Source organism: Lygodium microphyllum, chromosome 17 (genome assembly GCF_053477565.2).
Source record: "Lygodium microphyllum isolate KBCC chromosome 17, Lygodium_microphyllum_v1.1.10, whole genome shotgun sequence".
NCBI classification, from domain to species: domain Eukaryota; kingdom Viridiplantae; phylum Streptophyta; class Polypodiopsida; order Schizaeales; family Lygodiaceae; genus Lygodium; species Lygodium microphyllum.
The window spans coordinates 122,481,040-122,504,666 of record NC_141151.1 but is presented as its reverse complement, the minus strand read 5'-3'; the positions used below and the strand labels follow the sequence as shown (position 1 = coordinate 122,504,666).

The window sequence follows — 23,627 nt, the reverse complement described above, 5'->3', positions numbered from 1 at the left end:
CTGCAACCATATCTTCATCTTCAGCTTATGAACCAACAGATGCCAACTGATCTGCTATGGTCTTAACCTCTGTGACATAATCCTGTATGGATCTGCTCTTTCTCTCCATGTTGTTGAATTTTTGCTTCAACTGTATCTTCCTGGCACTTGTGGTTGTGCCATAGTATTTGACCAATAAGTTCCATGCATCTGCTGGGCTCTTACAATTCATGATCTGCATCACCATAGCATCCAAGATACATAATGACAGCCAATGTAAAACTTTGCGAGCTCTTTCCATCCAAGCTCGATGTGCTCGTCTTTGATCAACTGTAGGGTTCCTTTTTGGAACTTCTGGTTCAGTCTCAACACCTGTCACTAAGTCCCAATATCCCTTGCCTATCAGAAAGTTCTCCATGCGGAACTTCCATATTGCATAATTGTTGCTATCAAGCTTTTCTCCCACAATCTGGGTTATGTTATCAGTTATATCTGCATTTGCCATTTTATAGACACTGCCTAACTACCTACAAACCAATAAGTCAACTTGAGTGGACTTTAGCCCACAACTGTTTATGATAGTTTTCTGCAATTAATTGCAGTAAAAAAAAATAGGGTATTTCAACCCACTGACAATCCAAAACAGCCCACAACCAAGTGGCCTAACCTGTAGGCAAAACAGTCAATACAGATGCAATGTATTTACTTCAGTTGAAACTCTTCCAACCTCATGCCAGGATACATACATGCAGTCTAAAAACTGTACTTTTGTGAATGACCAGTAGTGATTTCAAGCCCAAAACTAAGTGATATACATGTCATACATGTCCCAAACCTTCATAGACATCTGCTAGTACATGTAGCAGTCCAAGCATAACCAACAAGGCACAAGTCAGTGCATAGATAGCAGGTATAAGTGTCAAACCTTCTTCTTATAGATTGCAATCAGCAACTTCTTAGTAAACCAAAGTCTATCCAGCTCCAAAACAGCCTCAAATCATGTCAGACATTCACTTTGAAGTGGTAGGTTCAATACATGAGCATTTGGGTAACTATAGGCATCCTGTCTTCATGAATCCAAGTCATAGATTGCATTTACTGCTTGCAACCACTAAGACAATGTCACTGCAGTAATTACCAGCCTTAGACTTCAACTTCCATGATCACTTAATGCCCAACTCAATCCATAAAACCTCCAGCAGACATATCCCATGTCATACATATGACAAATGCCAACCAAGTGTTGTGTAATGCTTTAATGGAAGCTAATGCTTGCTGCCCACTTTTTTGAGACAGGTTTCCAGCCTATTTACACTTCCAAATCTGAGTATTTTCTTCAAGGAATTTCAGCTCAAAGGCATGAGAAATGATACATATGTCTTCCAGAGTGCTCCTAGGCTCCAATGAGGTCCATAAAGCATGTCAGAGAGCTTCAAGGCTCTTCCAAAGTGTTGCATATGCTATGTATACTCTGTATACAGCAGTTCAACCTTCTGTCCCAGGTCTGTGTACTCTGATTTTAGCTCATAACAGAGCTCCAACACAAGCAATGGCTTCTTGTAACCTTGAACTACCTTCCAATGTATTCTCACAAGCATTTGATGACTTCTTATATAGCACTCATGTCGATTTGGCTTCAGCAGGAGTCATGCCTTCATCAGGCACAAACACGCAGGTCTGTCAAGAGTGTACAGCAGCACCATTTGATGATAATGATCATGATAGGGCCCACACTAATACTCAATCAAGCCTTGGAAGGCTCCTCAACAAGCCACAATTCCTCCTTCAAGCAATAGGAATCTAATGCTCAACAATGCATACCTCCGTGTGACCATTGATGGAAATGACAGTCAGTCCTCTTCTTTTTCCAACCCTTAAAGTCAGTCTTTAAGTCTTCTTCTTCATTGCATTCCACTAGTGAGCCCATTCATGGCTCTGATACCATGTTCATTTTCATGGATGCAAAAAAGAGAGCAACCCAGAGTGAAGCAACATGCTTCCTCTCTCCATTCTTCTCATTATTCATTCAACACACTAGCCAGACTAGCTGTGTCCACAGCTCATGTTGGTCAAACAAACATGAAAGAGCTTGATATTCTAACATCCATGATCACCCTATTTTTCCTTTTTGCCACACCATTTTGTTGTGGTGTATACCTGCATGTCAATTGCCTTTTAATCCCATGAGCTACCAAGAAGTGATCAAAGTCTTTAGAAACATATTCTCCTCCACTATCAGATTTCAAGCATGAGATGTAGCAAGCCAATTCTTTCTCCACATGTCTCTTAAAATCCTGAAAAGCATCCATGACATCACTCTTGTGCTTCAACACATACAACCATGTGTACCTACTATAGTCATCTATGAATGACACATAGTAACATGATCCCCAAGAGATACATTCTGTGAGGGTCCCCATAAGTCAGAATGTTCAAGCTGTACTGGCCGAGTAGTAGTGCTTGCATGCCTCATAAATGGAAGCCTTGATTGCTTCCCAACTTTCTTATGTTGCATATTCTTCAACTTTTGAATATTTACATGACCGATCCTTTTATGTCATATCTCAATGTCCCTTATTACGGCATTGTCATGTGAGTACATAGCAACATTCAATGCTGGAATTTTTGTATCCAGTGTAAACATCCTGCCATTTCTTTTGCCTTTAGAAATGAGTTTGCATCCTTGAACATACTCTTCAATGTTGCAACCATCTCTATTGAATCTAACTTATAGATTCTGTTCAGCCATTTGTCCCACAGAAAGTAAGTTTTTGGTTATGTAGGGTACATGTAACACATCATAGAGACTTTTTTTCCTGTCACCATGTATCATCAAGGGAACAATACTTGTATGCATAATGTCATATTGCATATCATCCCTTGTGCAAACATATCCATGAGCACCTTGTACCAATGTGTCAAACCACTCTCCATGAAGAGTCATGTGGTTAGATGCCCCTGAGTCTATATACCATACATCATCTGCTTTGCCGTGTGTACACAACCCTTTTGTCACATGTTTCATAGCAAACAACCTATCATCCTCCTGTATACCACTAGAAGAAACGTAATTACCATGTTGCTTCCCTCTTGCTTTCTGATCATTCTCCTTCTTGTAGCAGTCCTTAGCTACATGCCCATATTTGCCACAATAATGCAATCCTTATTGGCATTTGATTGCTTTCCATGAGTCATTCGAGACTGCTGCCAAGTGCCTCTTCCTCTAGGTGAATAACCTCCTCTTCCATGAGCATTTTAGGCACCTCTAGTTGCTTGAGGCTTCCTATTTTTCCACCCAGTAGCTTGTTGTCCATGGGTTGCACATGCATTTCCAACACCTCTTCCTCTAAAATTTGATCTTCCTCTTCCACCTCTACCCCTTTGATTAGAGTAGAAGACATTGTCCCTACTGTTTTTAGACCCACTAGAACTTGTATTGAGTCCAAGTTTCACTTCTTCATGCAATAGAAGTGCCACAAGTTCATCAAAGTTAGGCTGCTCCTAACGCACTGAAATGGAAGTATCAAACTACTTATACTCCTGTCCAAGTCCATGGAGGGTAGTAGCCACCAAATCATCATCGTCAACTTCAGCTCCAATTGAGCCTAGTTGTTCTGCAATGGATTTCATCTCACTGACATAGTCTTCAATAGACCTTCCATTCCTAGATATGTGGCTGAATTTTTGCTTCATTTGCGTCTTTCTTGCATGAGTGACATGCCCATAATTCTTCATCAAAAAGTCCCAAGCAGCTTTTGGGGAAGTACAGTTTGCAATTTTCATAGCCTTTGTGTCTGACACACATAATGACAGCCAATGCAAGACCTTGCTGGCCTTTTCCAACCAAGTCTTGTGTGCCTTTAACGGATCACGTGTTGGAGGTCTATCCTCCAGTAGCTTGGGCTCATCAAGACCTGTAACTAGGTCTCAATAGCCTCTTCCAATTAAAAAATTAGACATCTTGAATTTCCATAGAACGAAATTGTTATAATCCAACTTCTCACCAACTATCTAAGTGATAATATCCTTCTCTCCTGTGTTTGCCATTTTCAAGGTCTTCAGCTTTGCAAAACTAGTAAATTTCAGTTCACCACAATGTCATACATAACCAAACATGTGGCAAAGCACCAATACTTGTCTAGCTCTTTAGGCAACAATGCCACATATGCTTGCCACAATTGTTAATAGTCAGCCCCACTGAAAAAACTATAGTAAATCAATTCAAGACTAAGCATTTAATGCTTACAACATTCCACCTTTACAAAACCAGTCAATTTCCCAAAAATACTAGTAGGCAATGTACTCCAATACCCTATAATGCAACTAGTTTTTACAAGCAACAACCACCAGACTCAATTCAAAGAGTTTCATTTTGTCTAACTTCAATTTTCTCAGGCAGTGCAGCCCTTTTTCCTAAAGCACATCATTACCATAACCATGGTTGCTTCCATCAGAAATCATCACACATGAAGACAGCCTTGCATTTGAACATTGAGTGCCCGAACTCGCTTCACAACCTTCAGCAAAAAATCTCTACATAGATTATCTTCAGACTCACTTTGAGAAACCAAATTTTACTTGTGATCTCAACAACAGGAACATTGGGAAGGATCCCATATGCAAGTGTAGCCTAATCAAAAAAACCTCTAGTCATTTGAGGATCTTCTGTTTTGCAGTTCTGTGCTATGATGTGGAGGTCCATAAACAATTGATTGTCGTCTTTGCATAGCTCTCAGAACTCCTGACCAGTCACTGCATTATACCACAATACATCATAAATGGTCATATAAGTAAACATTGAAATCGACTCTGCAATTGACCTTCTACATGGTAAGAGATGAATGCTCCTCATTGCCATCCTGAGCATGTTTGTGAGGTTGAGATTGGCCCAAGGTCAGGATGGGTTCCCTCAGGATGCAAAGAACAAGTTGTAGAATGCAAAGGTACAGGCTATTCAAGAATTCCTAGAGCCCAAGAGCTTGGCTTTCGATGCACAAGGACTACAAGGACTCAGCCCTTATAGAGGCATGGCTTGCTGCACCACTCAATGGGATGGCCCCAAAAAAATTTGACATCATTTGTGAAAACTAGGAGTACAAGATCAAGTTATGTCACATGGGGCTTGGTGAAGCCACCATTTGGACTCACTATCAGAAGCCCAAGGTAGACATTTGCAATATACAGGTTCCGTTCTTATCAAATCTTAAATCGAAGGTCTTCCACCCAAGTGCTCAATCCCCAAGTTCAATACTGGGGGTGACGCACTATCATCTCAACTTGTAAGCTGCGTTGAAGTTTCTTCAAGCAGTTGCAATTAAGAAATCCAAAGTTGCAGATTGCTATTAAGGACCTGACGTTGATACACTCGCTCTGCATGTGCATAGCCTCTGGAGATCATTGTAGAACTAAGCGTGTCAGTGGCATATCAACATTGGTCTTCTGGTTCACAGATTGAGCGCACCTACAGATGTACTCCATCAAGGGAACAATGGTTGTAGTAGCCAACCCTTTCCTGAAGCTAGCACACTCAGCAGCTAGAGGGCATGCTCTATTTTCTTCTCAGGCTAGCAGGCTCCGCTTAGTATTTCTTCCACTGCACTCGTGTCTATCCTGACCTTTACTTGTATTTATCATGCCAGGTTGTTGTGTTTTGTAGCCCTGTGTGTCAGTCTCAGCTACCTCTTGCTCGCATACTCCATTTTTCTCAAGTCTTTGTCTTTGCTCAGGCTCTATACACTCGATTTCAATCGCCAAACTCAAGCCCAGCTCCTCATTGCAGCATACAATCTAGCCATTTTGTCTTCCTCCTCACTTGAGTAGGTCTTATAGGGGATGGAAGCTTCGATACCATATTAGGATTCTGAGAGAGAGAGGTGGACCAAGACACAGGCTTAGGCTCAAAGGGTAGGAGTCATGCTCCCTTGTATTTTTCCATTCCATCAACACACTCTATCAAGTCAACTGTGTACATCACTCTTACAAAAAAAAGTGACCTAGTAATAACCATGGTTAAGTCACTATGACTTAACTTTATTCAACTAGGGTAGGTCTATGAGCTTGAATCTCAACATAGGTGATAATATGTGATATTTTAACAACATGAAAATAAAAGTTCAAGTACCTTGAAGAGCATAAAAATCATTTTTATAATGGATTCAAAAATAAATGAGCATAGTATGTACATAAACAACTTGGTCACACTTGCATCACTCCACCCGTGCTTTGCATGTATACTTAGGAGTGCAAGAAACATTTTTAAGTTAGATACTCAGCACCCATCATAGAATGGTATGGGCGCTTCCTCTCATAGTGGATTAGATGACTCAGCATCCAGGAGTAGTAATGTATTGATCATTATCTCTATCTCAGGCTCCAAGGTTGGAGGAAGGTTCGAAAGGTCCACCATCTCCTCTAGTATCGAGGATGTAGTCTATAGTGTACTCTCCAATGGGTTTATCAACTTAGGTACCACTACTAGCCATTAAGGGGCTATGCGAGGGGGTTAAAATATTCAAGCTTCACTTATACAATGATGGGGCTGTTGCATAGGCAACTTTGTCATCGTATAAGCGACATAAAAGTTTTTTAAAAAAACTTGTCATTGCATAAGTGATAACAAACGTCACTTAAGAAAAATTTAAAAATGACACAAAGAGCGACATTTACACACTGCTTTGTGTTGCTTAAGCGACGCTATTTTTTGTTGCTTAAGTGGCACTACGAATTTGTCTCCCCATCCGCAAGAGATCATTACCTTGTTTGTATAAGAGCATTTCAAAAAGCACAAATGAAGAATGCGCGAGACGGTAGAGACGAAGAGAGCAAGAGGGAGCCACAACGATAGAGCGACCAACTACTACTTCATCGAGAGAGGGGGCCATAGCCAAACTCCTTGAGGCTTGGCAATGGATTGAATTAGGTAAGGAGAGAGAGAGAGAGAGAGAGAGAGAGAGAGAGAGAGAGAGAGAGAGAGCTCCCCTCCTTTGGCTAGTTGCCTGGTATGTGGATTAGCATCCTCTAAAGAATAGACAATGTACATTAGAATGTCTAGCCACATATTTACAAGAAGATACCACTTTAGGTGCTTCTCTTGTTCCGAAATTTTTTGTTGTAGACTCGGGATGACTTTCAAACCAATACCACCATCTTCGAGGTCACTGCCACCATACTCGAGAAAGGCCTCCCACTTTGGCTTATGAGCATTCTTTAGGAATGACAACTTTAGCCTCTCCTTTACACTAGTATACAACACATTGGCCACGTTCGAGTCTTCCATCATTAGCCTAGGCTTCTTGATCATCAAATGCAGGTAATACCTTGATATCCCTATGTTCACAATCACATCCATATCTCACGAATGTCCCTTATAAACAGATGAATATAGAAGATGGAGTTTGAAGATACACATAAACAGATGGCATCTCACAAGAACATCTCGCAAGCCTTCATCCTCATTGAAAGGAACATTATATATGTTCTTTAATATTTCGCTCCTCAACTACCCTAGATCCTTAAATCTGCTGAGAACTTTTTATCTTGCAACCATCTTATGGATCAAGTGATCTTGCAACTTCTCCATGTCAACTTGTGCAAAGAGATTAGTGATATCCAATTGTAAGGTTTCCACCTCACACAATTTATCAATTTGAAAACAAATGAGGTAATGCCGTCTGAAAAGATTCAAGGCATCTCTACCAGAATGGAGAGGTGCCCAAGCTTGAAATTCCAATGAGTGCTCTTGGGCTTCCCCACAAATCTAAATGCATATGCGATTGCTTGCTAATTAATAAGATGTAATTGCCTTTGCCTCTCCTGGAAATGATTTCTTGTACTATCCTTAATGGCGTGTCCCATTTTTAGGTGCTTATAATGAATGCGGTTTCTTGAGCTACTTGAAATGCCAGCCAAAAGGCCCTTTGCAATGTACTTGGATGCCAGCTGACTCTCAACCAATTGGACCTCACAATCTTGTGAATTTGTAGGCACTCAATTAATGGGGAAACAATTACCAATATGTGTGAAAAACTTAGTTTTAATGGAAGCTCTATTGGTTTATGTCGAGCCTTATGAGCTCCATTGCAGTGGTAAAGAGTAATACCATACTAATAAACCTAGTTAAGATTCCTATTCCTTGTTACAATCTACCAGCAGTAGCTTTGTTGAACGCACCATCAAAAATAACGTTAAGCTCAACATCGATTACCTTCCTAATTTGATGGAAATTCAGACTAAGCATGACATTCCGTGATGTCAACTATTCATCATTTCTTTGGTGGATACGTAGATTGGTAAGGCATCTCTGAAAAATATTCAAGAGAGCATACACCAAGCATACATTCTCAACAACATCATGACCTAGAATCCTAAGGAGACTTTGCAATTGCTTCACATCCTGAAAAGTTACCACAGTATTTGGGCCTTGCACTTTAGCTTTTGAATGTTTGTACAATTGGTACTAGACATGCAATGACGGTTGACCTGCATGCTTGTATATAATTGTCTTATGAACCCTAAGATTCCACAAAAGCTCTTTCTTGTTGTTCGAGTTGAAATGGAGCTTACCCCCAACTTACCCCCAGCTCAATTAAACTGGCTAGGATAATTAGACCAAGGCATGAACACATATTATTACCAGCCCTAACGTGAGCCATATGCTTGGCTTCCTTTTTAGAAAAACCTTCAATCCCCTCTCAATGTGTGTGTGTGTGTGTTTGTGGGGGGGGGTGTGCGTGTGCATGTGCGTGTGCGTGTGCGTGCGTGCGTGCGTTTGATATGATTCGATGGGATTTGGTTTCCCAAACCATGCATAAATTGTGCTTTGGTCTTCAAATGGTGGATATTGTATATTGGTTGTATAAGGATGCCTCCTCTCAATGTCTTCTTGATGGTGAAATTACATTGCCATGGACTTTGGGATGTTTTGTTCACCAAGGTTTCCCTTTGAGTGCATTATTTTATGCTATTGCAACCCATCCGTTATTGATATACTTGGATAAAATTTTGCATGACGGAACCTTATGTGGGGTGAAAATTCCAGGTCCTCATTCCTTCTTGGCGTGGGCAGTTTTGCTGATGACTCTTTCTTTATGCTTGAAAATTATCCCATGGTCCTTCGTACATTAATGGATACCTCTCTCAGTTTGGACAAGCACCTAGGTTACATGTTACCTTTGCTAAATCTAAATTAGTGCCTTTCAAGACTTGTGACTGGCATTCTCTTTTATGGTCAGGGCAGATTATGATGCGAGATGAGGTTGTTAAACATTTGGGATACTCGATTGGTTGGCACGTGTCCATGAGGAAAAAAATTGACTGGGTCATGGATAAGCTTCGATCTAAAATGCGCTATTGGAAACTATCCACATGGCTGCTTCATGTTATATTGAGAATTGTACAATCCGTTGTTATGGCCTATATATAGCTTTATTTTCCATTGATATCTTGGATTAAAGTGGCCATCTCTACCCTCATGTCGTAAGCAATGGAATTGTTATGGAAAACTTAGCCGAAGTGCAAAGCTTTACGTTTGCTGAAAGCACCTTTGGTTTGTACACAAAAAATGCGTGGGGGATAGAATATTCTCAATATTCATTATCATGTACTTGCAAGAAAAGCTACTTAGATGCTTACGTTCTTTGAACAATCCCAACAATGGATGCTTATATTGGCTGCCATGTGCACTTCCATGAAAATGAAAGCTTATGGACATTGGATTACAGATCAATGGGAGGTTTTGATGGGTAGATTTGAAGGTAAAATTCTCGGTTGCCCATTTTCTAATATGCTTTTTTCAAGATTGGAAAGAATTTCTTTCACAAATACATTGGTTGGCAAGGCCTCCAGCCTTCGGGAAGTCTTTGCTCAAAGAAAGTATACATTGGTTTGTTGTTTTTTCTTCATCATTGGCAATTATTGAACCCACTAAGGCTTACAATTTGGATGCAACAGGTTATGTCATGTCATTCCTTGATGTATTCATAACACTCTCACTTGGAATGCATCATAGGTCAGTTTGGGGAAAAATACAAAATGTACTGGCCCATTTTCAACCAATTCCTTCTCTTGAGGTATCCAATAGACTTGAAGATTCGCAAATACATCATAATTCTCTAGGATGCCATCCTTTCTCTTTGGCACTAATGACATCAGAAAGAGTATATCGTGTCATCTTACCACTTTCTTGGATAGATGCTCATGGAAATATGCTTTGGAGAGTAAACAAATCTCTCGAATGGTGGAAATCCATGCTTGGGAAACTTTGGAAGAATAAGCTGCCTCTCAAGTAGCGTATGTTTCTATGGAGATGCTTGGTCAGAGCTCTACCGATTGGAAAATATATATCGAGAAGAGGCATCACATTAGCTCATTGTATGAGATGCTTGCATAGCATGGAAACAACTCCCCATCTTTGGCATTGTATGGAAACAATATATTTCTTGCTTATTAAGCTTTTAAGGCAGGTACGAGCAAGGTTTCCATCAACATTGTTTGCCAAATCTTTTTGGATATTTGGACGCATCCGGATACCCGTTATATGCTCCTCTGCGTTTATGCATTGGATCAAATATTGGGCTTTTTGGTCACTTTGGATGAGCATAAATGTGCCTTTCACTACTATAGACACTTTGGACATCTATCCTTATTTTCGATGTTCTTTGCAACACTCCATATATGACTCTTGCAAACTTCGAGATGTGGACGCATCGTGCTTGGAGTTATTCAATCAATGTTTCTGATTAGATAGATTGAGCTCTCCTCTAACAATGTATCTCTATTCTGACATATAGTTGTTTTAAATATATAGATACGATGAGTGACCACACCCGTAAAGTGGAGCTGGCAATCATCAAGACTTTACTATGAGGCACTAGACTTTTGGAGATACATTGTCAAAGGCCATGATAGATTATGTGGAGATGGATGATGCCAGTTTAGACAGCACCATTGAGATTCTTGGGAGATTCAGTATGCCTATACGTCTTGGAGAGGGCACATCCTCCTAGCCACATGTAGGAGTGGAGACTTATTCTCATGCACACACTACATCACATACACTACAGCACATCGATAAGCTTCTCGATTGATAAAATAGTAATGTCATCCTTTTTTTACATATAGAGTTTTTAATATGTATATCATATTGATGTCTTTGTTTGCTTAGGACTCCTATCTCAAGTATATCACATCACGAGAGTTAGTGGCTTACTCTTGATGTACCTCCTTCTTCTCAGGTGACACCTAATTCACAGGCTAGTGGCCGTTAGTCTCGTAGGTATATCTTTTATGGCAATTATGGATTAAATATCAAGTAGTTTTTAAGAACTCACATCTCCATGTATGATATTTGTATTGCATGTAGGTGTCAGTGTGGCAGAGTAGCACACCACCAACTTGATCGATTGGCGAGACACCAACAGTGCCCCCACCAGTACAGATGCACACATGCACTGGCACTTTGAGTGTCACATGTGACATCATGCCTGATGGGGGTATCCTTCATGTCGGAGTCGGCATCGCCTTTAGACATCGGATGAGAGACCTCTGCATGGCTTATCTATAGGGAGTTCATGTACCATGGAAGCAAGTACTATTTAATATAAAGAATATGAATTATAGTTTTTTATTTCAATTACTAATTGACTTTATTTTGCAATGCAGCGATCAGCTTGAGGATGATAAGAAATATGTCATCAACACACTAGAGACAGAGTTTAGCACAGGATGGAGTCGGAAGTGGTTGCTCAAGCAAATGTGCAAACTCATGAGTCATCGACGCGACAATGCATAGTAAATAGAGAGAAAGAGAGAGAAATGAAACAAAATGAAATGTTATATTTACATCTTCAAAAGGCCAAAATGACCTATGAGACCAAAAAGTTACGGCCAAAGAGCTCTAATACCAATTTCAAGTAGAACAGCGGTATTGATGGTTTGCTACGGAACAAGCGCGAGATCATGTATATTTTTGGTCTCTCAATTTGCACCCATGAGGCAGCTGACAAGCACGAGGCCCATATTGCTACCACATACATCAAATTTGGGGTGACTATACATCAAAACTGGGGTGAACATAGTGTCATAGAGAGAGAGAGCAGGACTGTAGCAGCAAATGGGCAACTTGGGGGGGTACTATAGGTACTCACTGAGGGTGCTACTAGAACTATTGCCAGGAATTGATAGAAGATAGCTGGCTTAGATGGTCTAGTTCTAGGCCAAGTTGATCTAGGAAACAATGCTTGATTGCGGGTACTAAAGGTTGAGATGCTGATACTAGGGTTGAAACACAAGATAGAAGCCATGGTAGAGGAGGGGAATTGAACATCGATACAAACTTTATTTCAATTAATTGAAGCTAATATTAACCTGTACATAGCTGGAGAAAGAAAAACAAGTTTGAGGGGAATCAAACCCTGACACTAGCCATATGAGGCTATCACCATGACACTCCCCACCACCCACCCTTGTTAGTAAGTTTTCAAAAGAATAAAAATTAGGACTTCACAATGAATTATTTTGAGATTAAATCTTAGTGAACATAGGTTGATCCATGATTTGACACGTAAGACTAATAGTCGTCATCGTCATCTCTGAGATTAACTGTCAATAAAATTTCATCTTCATACTCCTTGTTGACTTCTTCAAACTCCTACGTCATTAAATCTATGTTGACATTCATTTCCTACGTAGGCTCAACATCCATTATTTCTTTCTCTTCGGTATCTGTAGCATCAGAGTTTGGATCATTGTTGTTCTCATCATCTACAATGTCATCATGATGGGAAAGAATAATTCTACACCTTTTTGATATCAATGAGTCTAGGTTTAAGGACATATTCAATTTATCCTGATCCGCTTCTTCCTCAGGGTCAACGCTATCAAACAAGTGTCAATCTTGGACATGCACAACTTGCCACCATGGATGAGCGTCTGTATTCTTGTAAAAGAGATCTTGTTCAACATGAGCTGGCAAAACATAAGCCTCTTTTGTTGCACACAATAACTTTGAGGAGTTAACAGATAGTTTTCTTTTCATTGTGGCATTATTGCCTTTATACTTAGCACAAAACCAATCCACCTTCAAAACCACCTATCAAAATACATGAATCAAAACTTTAGAATTATGTATAGCTTCAAGAAATCTACATGTCATTGTTGCATAAAGAGAGATTTTATTTACCTACTTGAAGATACGATACAATATGATACTTCATAAATGCAGACTATGGTTCCCACATAACCAAGTTCACTGTCGACAAGATTTGTATCTCTTGAACTTGTACGTGATAATTGCTTGAAAGAGGCAACAACGTGAGAACCTTTAGTTAGACTTAAGCCATCAAAAGATTTTAACCGAAGATGTTGTCCATAAGCCCACATGTTGGTATACATTCAAGCTTAGACCAATAAATAAATTATTTTTAAAAAATAAATTCACTTGTTTAAACACCATATTGGGGAATATGGGAATTGCCCATAAATTTGGGACACATGGTCAAATCTTTGGATTTGTCATAACTTGAACACTATAACTCCAAATCGAGTGTTCTATAGCTCAATAGATTCCATTTTTCAAGCGCTTTCCAATGATAGTCACATCATATGGTTTTGAGAAACTTATGGGCATGTTATCCGGGTGCCACATTTTTTGTATTCAAAAAATGGGAATTAGGAGATTCCCAAACTCACTAATATTGTGTTTTTAGTTCAGAGTTTTCAAAACCCAACAAGTTACCTATCTTTCACACTTGATCATAAGCTCTCTCTAGTTTGTTGAGATTGGCTCATGATCACTAATCACCCCTTGTATATGGGTGTATAACAAATCCATGAAAGTAGGTACGTCCCCATCGTTATCTACATTGGTTTGACATCTGGATCTCCTCTTTTTACGTGTGCCAACTCGTTTACTTGCAAGTTTCTCCTCGTACTCAGCAACAAATTGTTGCATGCATTCGCTATTATAGACAATGAAAGTAGAAATATCCAATTTATCTTGGATCTTAAGTCGAAAAGGGACTCCCTTACCGAACAATACCTTGTCTGACATGGTAGAAGATGACTCATTTGTCCATACACGTGCAGCTTCAGAATCGGTTTTTTCAAGGTATTCATAAACGTAATACATGCATTCTTCAAGTATCCATACCTCCACCATAGAACCCTCTGGTCTTGCTTTTTAACGTACATAACCTTTCAATACTCCCATAAATCTCTTGGCCCAAAACATCCATCAAGTGCTCACAACACCATTGAGCTCTATCTCCTCCACTAGATGGATTAGAAGATGAACTTGGGTATCAAAAAAGTAGGTTGGAAGTTCCTTTTCCATTAAACAAAGAAGCTCTATACATTCACACTTTTTTTATGGAATTGACCCTTTGGCAATCTCTTTAGATGTAATCCATCTATTAGTAAAAGAAAAAAGATATTAAATATGTTTTTGAATTAAGAAGGTATCAAATAAAATTTTATACTAAAAATTAATGAGCAATAAATACCTTGCAAGTGATCCAAGGCGATATATTACATCTTAGACTCCTCTTGTGGTACATCCATCAGTGATGAGGGGTAGAACATGCTTCATTCATGATTAATCCAATCAACAAAATGTGCAAGAAAATAAATACTCACAAATATCTAGATAGATTTATCTTCAAAAAATTGTGCCAATCATGTGTTTTTAAACCAAACAAGCTCTTGTCGTCTAGAGTGAGCATGTTTTGACAAGATGCTCGATATCTTGTAGGTGTACGAATCAATAGAATCTTCATGTTGATAGTCTCCAGCTCTTTTGTCATGAGCACCCATGGGGCAAGCTCGTAGGTTGTCTCACATCGAGTTTCATCATAAAGTGGCCATAGATTGGGCTTTGAGTTTCGATCCTTTAAGTCATTTCTTGCTGCCGATGTATCTTTCAAGCCAATGAGGTATTGCCATAACGAATGACCAATGTTCTTGAATATGTGCATAGGATCAAGAAGATGACATATCTTCAAATCCTTCCAATATTCCAAAGTATACCATATCGAAGGACTTTGAGGTAAAGCACATTTTCCTCTCGCTTGTTTCTGTGACAAATGTGGATCTAGAGCATGGCAGGAGTTATGTAGGATGGAAGATGAAGGCTAGATTCATGTTGATATAACCAATGTAGAGCAACTATTACACAAGTGAATTAGGTTCCAAGATATATTAGCTTGGACTTATAAAAAAAATCTTGTGTAGGACACTGACAATGATAGAGATACTCAGTGCAAGTACCAAGCATCATGATATTGTATTCATTTCATGTGAAAGTGATAGTCAAGTACAATGCTTTATAGAAGTTGGGTTGTTCCACTCTCCTCATTATGCATATGGGATTTAGGACAGCTCTTCTTGGAGCATACATCATTTGTCATTTCTCAACATCCCCCCTCAAATGAAGAGTCCCTACACTTGCTAGCTTTTGCCTCCCCTACATGATAACATGGCCCGCAAGACTAGCTCATAGGTAGCCTAGTCAAGTTAAAGCTTGAGACTTTACATCTTTGGCGAGGGTTTTTGCAAACTAAATCCACTATGGGAACAAATTCCTTAGACCAATCTGTTTATGGTAGTAGCAAAAGCATCTTCTTCTTCTTCTTCTTCATTCATGAATTGGTTTCGGTGGTGGTCATTCTGCATCTGCTGTGATCTTTTCTTGTGGAAACATTCACTAGCAATATGGCCAGTCTTACCACAATAATGACATGTCATCCAACTTTTGTTGTCGGTGTTGAATCCTCAACCTCTTCCTTTGGGCCCAACAACTCCTTTGGTGTATAAGAGATTTTCCCTTGAGCTGGTCTCTTTTACATCTTTGGTTTTAAATTTTCTTTCTCCATCAATTAGTGAGTGCTCAATGTCTTTGAGTGAGAGACTAGGAACATTACATAGTGTTGAAACAAGGTTCTCATAAGGTTCATGATTAACACTTGCTATTGCCTCATCCTCATCAATGTTCTTTTTAAGAGTTGCAAGCTGAGTTTTAAGGCTCTTGAACTTATTGATGCGTACAGTCATAGATCAATTGTCTTTTACATCCAACTTATAAAACTGCATAAGTAATTTTACCTTTGAGTTCTTTGCTTGTGTACCAAAGATTTTGTCAAGTTCTTCACATGCCTTCTTTGCATCCTTGATGCCGGAAATATGATGTAATACATTATCGGATAGACCCCAGGCAATAATACCTAGAGCTTTGTTGTTCATCTTCTTCCATGTCTTTGTTTTAGGATGGTCTTTTGCAACATCTTTCTCTTTAACATTGTCATCTACATCATCTTTCTCAAAGAGATCCTAGAGGTTTTTCCTCATGAGATGGTACATGGTTTTCTCCTTCTAGGCGTGAAAACCTTCACCATTGAATTTAGCTATTTTTTCAAGATCTCCCACACTAATAAGCTTTAATTATCCAGCAAAAAAAAGTTTTATTTTAATGTGTCAAGAGACACAAGAAGATCAGTGTCAAATTGACACTAGTTGAGTATTAATGGATACTAGTCTGTGCTTGATCTGCTTGCTCTCATGAACTTGTGGATGACTTTTGAGCTTCCTCATGCACTTCCAAAACTCTAATGAACTTTAAAGAGTATTTCTCAGTGATTAAAATCGTTGTTGTTAACTTCAGTGAGAAGAAACAATGAAAAATGTCAAACTTTGAAGCTTTGGCTATGGCTGTCCACAGAGATGATAGTTAGGGTTTCATTGATTGTGATAGATAGAGAGAGAATTTTGGGAAGCCCTTTTAGCTTGAGATTTCTCACTCGGCAGGCTTCAAATGCCCCACAAAGATCTGAAGGATTGCATGTCATCTTGGTTGTTGGATCAAATTGAATCTCTACCTATGAATTTTGTGTAAGTTTCACTTTTTCTTGTAATACCGGGTCATGTAGAGCACAATGTTGACTTCTGATATGATGAGGAGAAGCACCTTTATTCAAAGAGAAACTCTCTTGGAGAGAGCAAGGGCTGAGATGCCTTAGTTTTCTCACACTACTTCCTCCAAGATCAGTAGGTATAATAGTTTGCAGACACAATTAGGACATCAAGCAGTAGTTTGTGCAATGTTGGAGCTATAGTTGCCCAATGTCAATGATTGATGTGCTAGGGAGGAGATCTGGAAGTAGAAAATCACTTCTCCAAAAGGAAGTTCAAAGAGATTAGGCCTATGGAGGGAGATATGAGAGCTTCAAGCTGACAGGGTGTTGCTGACTATGGCTACCATGGAAGCTTCATTAAATGTATAGATGCAAATGAGGTTGAAGATGGGGTCCAGCACTCAAACTGAGATAAGAAGAGATGGAGAGGAGCTAAGCCATGCTCAATTGGGCTCTGATACCATGTGACAAATGCAGATCTAGAGCATGGCAAGAGTTATGGAGGATGGAAGATGAAGGCTAGATTCATGTTGACATAACCAATGTAGAGCAGCTATAGCACAAGCGAATTAGGTTCCAATATAGATTAGCTTAGACTCATAAACACAATCTTGTGTAGGAGACTGACAATGACAGAGATACTAAGTGAAAGTACTAGGTGAAATTACTAAGAATCATGATATTGTATTCATTTCATGTGAAAGTGATAGTCAAGTACAATGCTTTATAGAAGTTGGGTTGTTCCACTCTCCTCATTGTGCATATGGGATTCAGGACAACTCTTCTTGGAGCATACATCATTTTTCATTTCTCAATAGCTTCTTCACAACATCATCATCATCATCGCTTATAATCTCCGACTCTGGATCAATAGCGGGTCCAACACTCCACTTTAGATACCAATCCTTCGATGTCATTGGTATTGAACATCTCCCTTCTTTAGATAGCGGGTCCAACACTCCACTTTGGATACCAATCCTTTGATGTTCAATACCAATCCTTCGATGTCATTGGTATTGAACATCTCCCTTCTTCTACCTTTCCATTAAAATGTATGGCTTGCCTTCTATCTCGTAGATAATGATCTTCAGATAAAAAGTGTCTATGCCGAAGATATATATTTTTGTTGAGGTTTTTGCTATAAGTTGATCTCAACCAATCACCACAAGTTGGACAAGCTTTATAACCCTTGGTTACATATCCCTACATGGAAAACATAACAAAGGTGATTAGCGCAATGAATATCATACAAATGTATAAGACAATATATATATTTAAACCATTTACCTGAGCAAAAACCATATCTTGGAAAGTGGTGGATAGTCCATGCTAAAATTCCATGATCAATGAATGAACAAATGACCTGTCTGTGTCACGTGCAAGGGACATGTGCACCATTGATAGTGAAGTCCTCCTCGTCATCAAGTGAACATACCTACATATATAATATGTTGCATTCTATATGAGCATTTTATTTATAAAATAACCAATAATAAAACTAAGGGAGAACAATCACATACCATAGGTTGATGTCGCTCCTCAGGTGATGGTGCTCCCTCAAAAGTACCATGAGTCATCACATGTGAAAAGCACTCTCGTCATGGCCTCTGATATGTGCCAAGACAACAAGCACACCAGCATATAATAGACTCATTGTAGTAGAAATCTGTTGGGAGTAAAGGCGCCTCCACCTAGCCACCCATATATCACTACATTGACAATACCTGCCACTGTAAATTACAAGGGGCAGGCGCCCATCACCGTCACTTTATTCTTTATTCTTTTAGTGTCAGTTTGAATAAAGAAAGGCCCGGTCACACATTGTGACTGTTGAAGTTTGTGTCTCTCTCTCTTCTTGCTCTTACTCTTCGCCATAGCTCACTTCCAAGAAAGCTTACCAAGCAAGCTTTGATATTTCTCACCTTTCAACTAGTATCAGAGGTTGGCTTCCTGACTTCCCAAGCTTGGTTCGTGGCATTCTCAGCTTCTATTCAAATACCTACAATAGTGGGTCTCCTTCCTGGCAGCCATAGCTGACCTTCCCGAGCTCCCGTCACTCCCTAGCTTCCCAAGCATCTTCTTGACTTATTGAGGCACCTCATGGCATTGCTATAGAGGTATTGAATTGTTCTTTTGGTTCTTTTTATTCAATTCTCAGGTTGCAGTCAATCAGGGCAACCACATCTCAAACCCTTGGAGCTTGTATCTTGCTCCCCCTTGCACTTTGGTAGTTGAGGTTTATTGTGTGCCTCCTTGGGCACCCCCTGGAGCCTCTAATCATTGCCATTGAGGCCACGTGGATGTACAATAGTAGAATAAAACATCAACAAATTTGCACCATTTTTTGCTGATTCATGGACAGCATGACACATTAGCACACCCACTCCTTAGTGATGGCTATGCCATGCTTCTTTAGGCTTGGCAATGCACTTAGCTATGGTCTAACATGTGTTGAAGCCTCCTTGATCATTGGCATCAGATTTGGGTTTGATCTCTACATTTCCAGGACTATTTATAGCAGTCCCATAGTCATGTTATGCAGAAGTAACATTGGCATCTAATGCTATGCTTGTTTGGGCACTTCTACTTAACCGGTTTAGTACCTATTGCTGCCCGATTGTTTGGGGGATGCAAGGCACATGTTATGCCATCATTTTGGACTGATTTTCTTGCTGAGAATACTCAGTTTTAACAATAAATATTTGCTATAATAGAGTGGGCTGAAGCGATCTTACATCCCTTTGGTTATGCCTATTGGTTTCGGACTATGTCTTTGGGATATGCAATGAAGTATTGACCTTCGAGGTATGACATCGAGCTTGTCTTTGGTTCCAGATCTTCATTTGAGCTTGAGCTTGACCTTGGCTTTGAAATTCATTTGATCCACCATCTTGGATGTACATATGGCATGTATGTTACCTTTCTGACCGATCTTGACATGCTTGGCCTATGCCACTACTACATGTTACATTGTTTAGAGCCGATTGCTACTAGAGCCTTGTCTTGGCTTGCATTTGGATTCCCAGAACTTACTTGGGATATTTCTTGGCTTGCCAGATTTGTATTTGGGATACAGTTGATGTCTATGGATGCTATAATTGGAGGCTAGAGATCCTATATGAGCATGATATCTTATTGATGCTTGTTCTTGGATCTTTCATCACTGCTGCTATCATATGCCTTTCTTGAGCTTCTTGCCTTAATCCATATGGCTTTTGTGCCAGTGGGAGCATCTTTGGATGCTTGTCAGACATTGAACAGGTGGTTTATGCTATTGAGCTTTGAGCCTTCTAAGACTCGGATCTTCTTCACTTGGATGTTGCATGGTTGATATGTTGTGGTCTACATACATATACTTGGGCTGATTTGGGCTTTGCACTCCCTAAGCATACACCTCCTTGTGTGAGGTCTTACCAGTGTTGTGTATACTTTGCCCTATTACACAGGGGGTGTGCTGGCTTACTAATGGATTCATTTGACATGCTTGGGTGTTTGCTCAATGTCCATATGACTGTCACATGTTGATTTATTCTTGCTTGGTTTTGGTAGTATTTGGTTGTTTACAACACAAAACAACAAGCCGTTTTGAACTGTCTACACCATTTTAGACTGTAATATGGCATCTTCTTCCACTGATAGTGCTATCTTCAACATCATTAAGCTTGATGGTACGAATTATGCCTATTGGAAGAGCCAAGTTTGGCACGTATTGGTGCAAAAATTTCAAATCAAGCCACTAAGTTTGCATGGTGAGCAGCCTGAAACTGATGACAAATGGAATGAGCTTGATGACTTATGCAAGTCCACCCTCATCTTGTCTCTCACTAAACAGGTACATGTGGTTGAGGAAGCACAGAGTGCTTGGCAGATTTGGAATAAAATTAAGAACTTCTATGACAAGAAAAATCTAGCAAGTCAGATGTATTGGCTGAAGTAGCTCATGGACTTGCGCATGAAGGAGAATAAGACAATGTCTACTCATTTGAGCTAGTTCCATGCTTTTCTCAAGAACTTGACTTTGCAAGGTTTTACCTTTAATGATGAGGTTACTCCGTTGTTTTTTCTTCAAACTCTGAGTGAGTCATGGGATGTATTCCACATTGACTTATGTGCTCCTACTACTATTTTGAACTTGCATGATGTAGATAGTGCTCTTCTACATGAAGAGATTAACCGTAAGGACTTGGATGCCTCTCATGTGTCGCATGCTTTGACTGTTAGAGGCAGAGATGGTACTGGAAAGAATGACCGTGGGAATGGCCGTGGTAGAGACTCATAGAAGTCTAAGTCTAAGTCGTGTGGTAAGTCGTGCAACAAGTCTCCTGGGAAAAATGCTAATGTAACATGTCATCATTGTGACAAGAAGGGTCATATATGCCCACAATATCATGAATTGTGCAAAGAAAAGGGGAAATACAAAGTATAGGAAAAGTCCTCTGATCACAGCATGGTACCTGCAAAATCCAGTGTAAAAATCGAGGAGATAAATGTCATGCAGATTGATGACTCTGATGGGGAGTACATATTTGCAGCTAGTTCTTGTGATGCTATGCCGTTGATTGAGATTCACTCTATGTATGCGTAGTGTTGGCTTTTGGACTCTGGTGCTTCATTTCATGCTACACTATGTCATGAGTGATTTCACTCCCACTGCACTGTCTCTGGTTAAGTTCGCTTGGGTGATGACAGGTCACTTGCTATTGTTGGCATTGGGAATATACAACTATAGTTCTCTACTCGCAGTACTTTTCTGTTCCAAGATGTACGTCATGTACATGTGCTTACACACAATCTTATGTATGCAGGGCAGCTTGATGATGATGGGTTTCATGTTTCCTTTGGGGATTCTGCCTAGAAGTTCACCCATGACAGACTGGTGCTTACTAGAGGTGCCAAGGCTAGTAGCCTCTATTCTCTTGTAGTTGATGGGTTTTTTATTTACCATGTTTTGTCAGTCAACTCCATCCCACATGTATCTCTTTGGCATGCCCATTTGGGCCATATGTCCTTGAAGGGAATGAAAATTCTTTCTGGTTTTTGCAGTACTTACAGCCCCTTGACTATGAAAGTTTTGATTCATGTGAGCATTGTCTTTATGGTGGCAGAAAAACTAGGAATACGCATAAGAATTCTGGTAGGACACGCATGAGTGAGCCCCTGGCATTGGTACATTCGAATGTCTATGGGCCCATGCCATGTAAGTCTATGGGTGGTGAAAGTATTTTGTGACGTTCATTTTCACGTAAAGTCTGGGCTCACCCCATTAAGCTTAAGTCAAATGTCTTGGCTATGTTTCAGAGATAGCTTGCATTGGTTGAGAACTAGGCTGGGCATAGGCTAAAATGCCTTAGGACTGACAATAGGGAAGAATATGTATTACGTGCTTTTGAGCAGCTATGTGATGAGAGGGATATTGAGCATCAGTTGACTGCCCCCTATACCCCACCCTAGAATGGTTTGGCTGAGTGGATGAATAGAACTATCCAGGAGCGTGTACGTAGTATGCTTAGCCATGCAGGCTTACCACAGAGCTTTTGGGCTAAGGCAGTCAATACAACTATGCATGTCAACAATAGATCAGCTTCTAGTGGTTTGGATTTCCAAGTTGCAGGAGGAGATATGGATTGGAAAACCTCTATCTTATGTGCATCTACATGTCTTTGGATGTGAGGCATTTTGCCATGTCCCCAAAGACAAGCATACTAAAATAGATCCTAAGAGTGTCAAATGCATTTTCATTGGCTATGGAGATGCAAGTGTGATGGGTTACGGCCTCTAGGATCGGCAAGTGCAAAAAGTCATCCGCAGCCATGATATAGTCTTCCATGAAGACATGAGAGTGGAATTTTGGTGCCGGAGAGTGCTTAAAAATAGCAAAAAATTATGAATATCAAGGGAAAAATATTCACTGTTAAAGGCGGCGGCTCGATCTAGGACGATTTTAAGCGCCAAAGTGCTTTAAAGGTGCCCGAGCGACACTTGTTGATTTTTCATAATTTTTCAAACAGCCGTGCGGGTTGGCAAGAGTTACTGGCCAATGCGGGATGCCAAGCCGGACGCCCAGGATTTTTCAGAGCTCAATTCGGAGTCCGGACAGGGAAATGGCCAAGGAAACGGTCAAGATATGAAAAGGTGGACACTTGGGAGGCCAAATTTGAGCATGCCTTTTGAGTTTGGACCCCCCCCAAAAATTTTATGCACCTTATGAAGCAAAAAACATGGAGAGAGAATAAAGAGGGATGAAAAAACGTGGAGGAAGATGGCGCCCGAAAAATGCACCATGGAGGATAGAGAGGCAACTTGCCTGCTGCAAACAACCCCCCCAATGGATTATGGGGCTTCATTCCCTCCTGAATGCTGACTCTATCACCGCCCTTCACCCATCAATTGATGGCCTGAATGTTGAGATAGAAATCTAGTCTTTCTCTCTCCTCCCTCTCTCTCTTCTAAAGGCAAGTTCATGTGGGAAGAAGAAGGAAGAAGAAAGAATGATGGAGGCTTGTCCGGCATGGATCGGATTGCTCCACGGGCTGAAAATGGTGATTGGTGATTGTGCTGGACATGAAGTGCTGCTGATTTCCAAATTTACAGCCATGGACATGAAACCCGAAACACGCAAATAAGCGGTAATTCAAAATTTTCAAAGGAAATTTGAGATTCTATGGCTTTTGATTGATGAAATGTTGTTCATGTGGGATAAAAATTGTTCATGTTGCTGTTTTCTATGGGTTCTTACTGGTCATAATC

General features: G+C 40.0%; 1 protein-coding gene and 1 long non-coding RNA gene across 2 annotated transcripts; one reads left to right on the top strand and one right to left on the bottom strand.

Moving 5' to 3' along the window:
- Positions 1–9,682: 9,682 nt before the first annotated feature.
- Positions 9,683–11,066, top strand: LOC148022315 (uncharacterized). Its single transcript, XR_015694323.1, has 3 exons — positions 9,683–9,731; positions 9,928–10,439; positions 10,784–11,066. It is a non-coding gene; the product is annotated as an uncharacterized LOC148022315 (long non-coding RNA).
- Positions 11,067–14,606: 3,540 nt separating this feature from the next.
- On the bottom strand, positions 14,607–17,797 carry LOC148022314 (uncharacterized). Its single transcript, XM_087696833.1, has 2 exons — positions 17,708–17,797; positions 14,607–15,047 (listed from the first exon to the last, which is right to left on the bottom strand). Exons 1-2 carry the CDS (start codon positions 17,795–17,797, stop codon positions 14,607–14,609), a joined length of 531 nt encoding a protein of 176 aa, XP_087552959.1.
- Between the last annotated feature and the right edge of the window lie 5,830 nt (positions 17,798–23,627).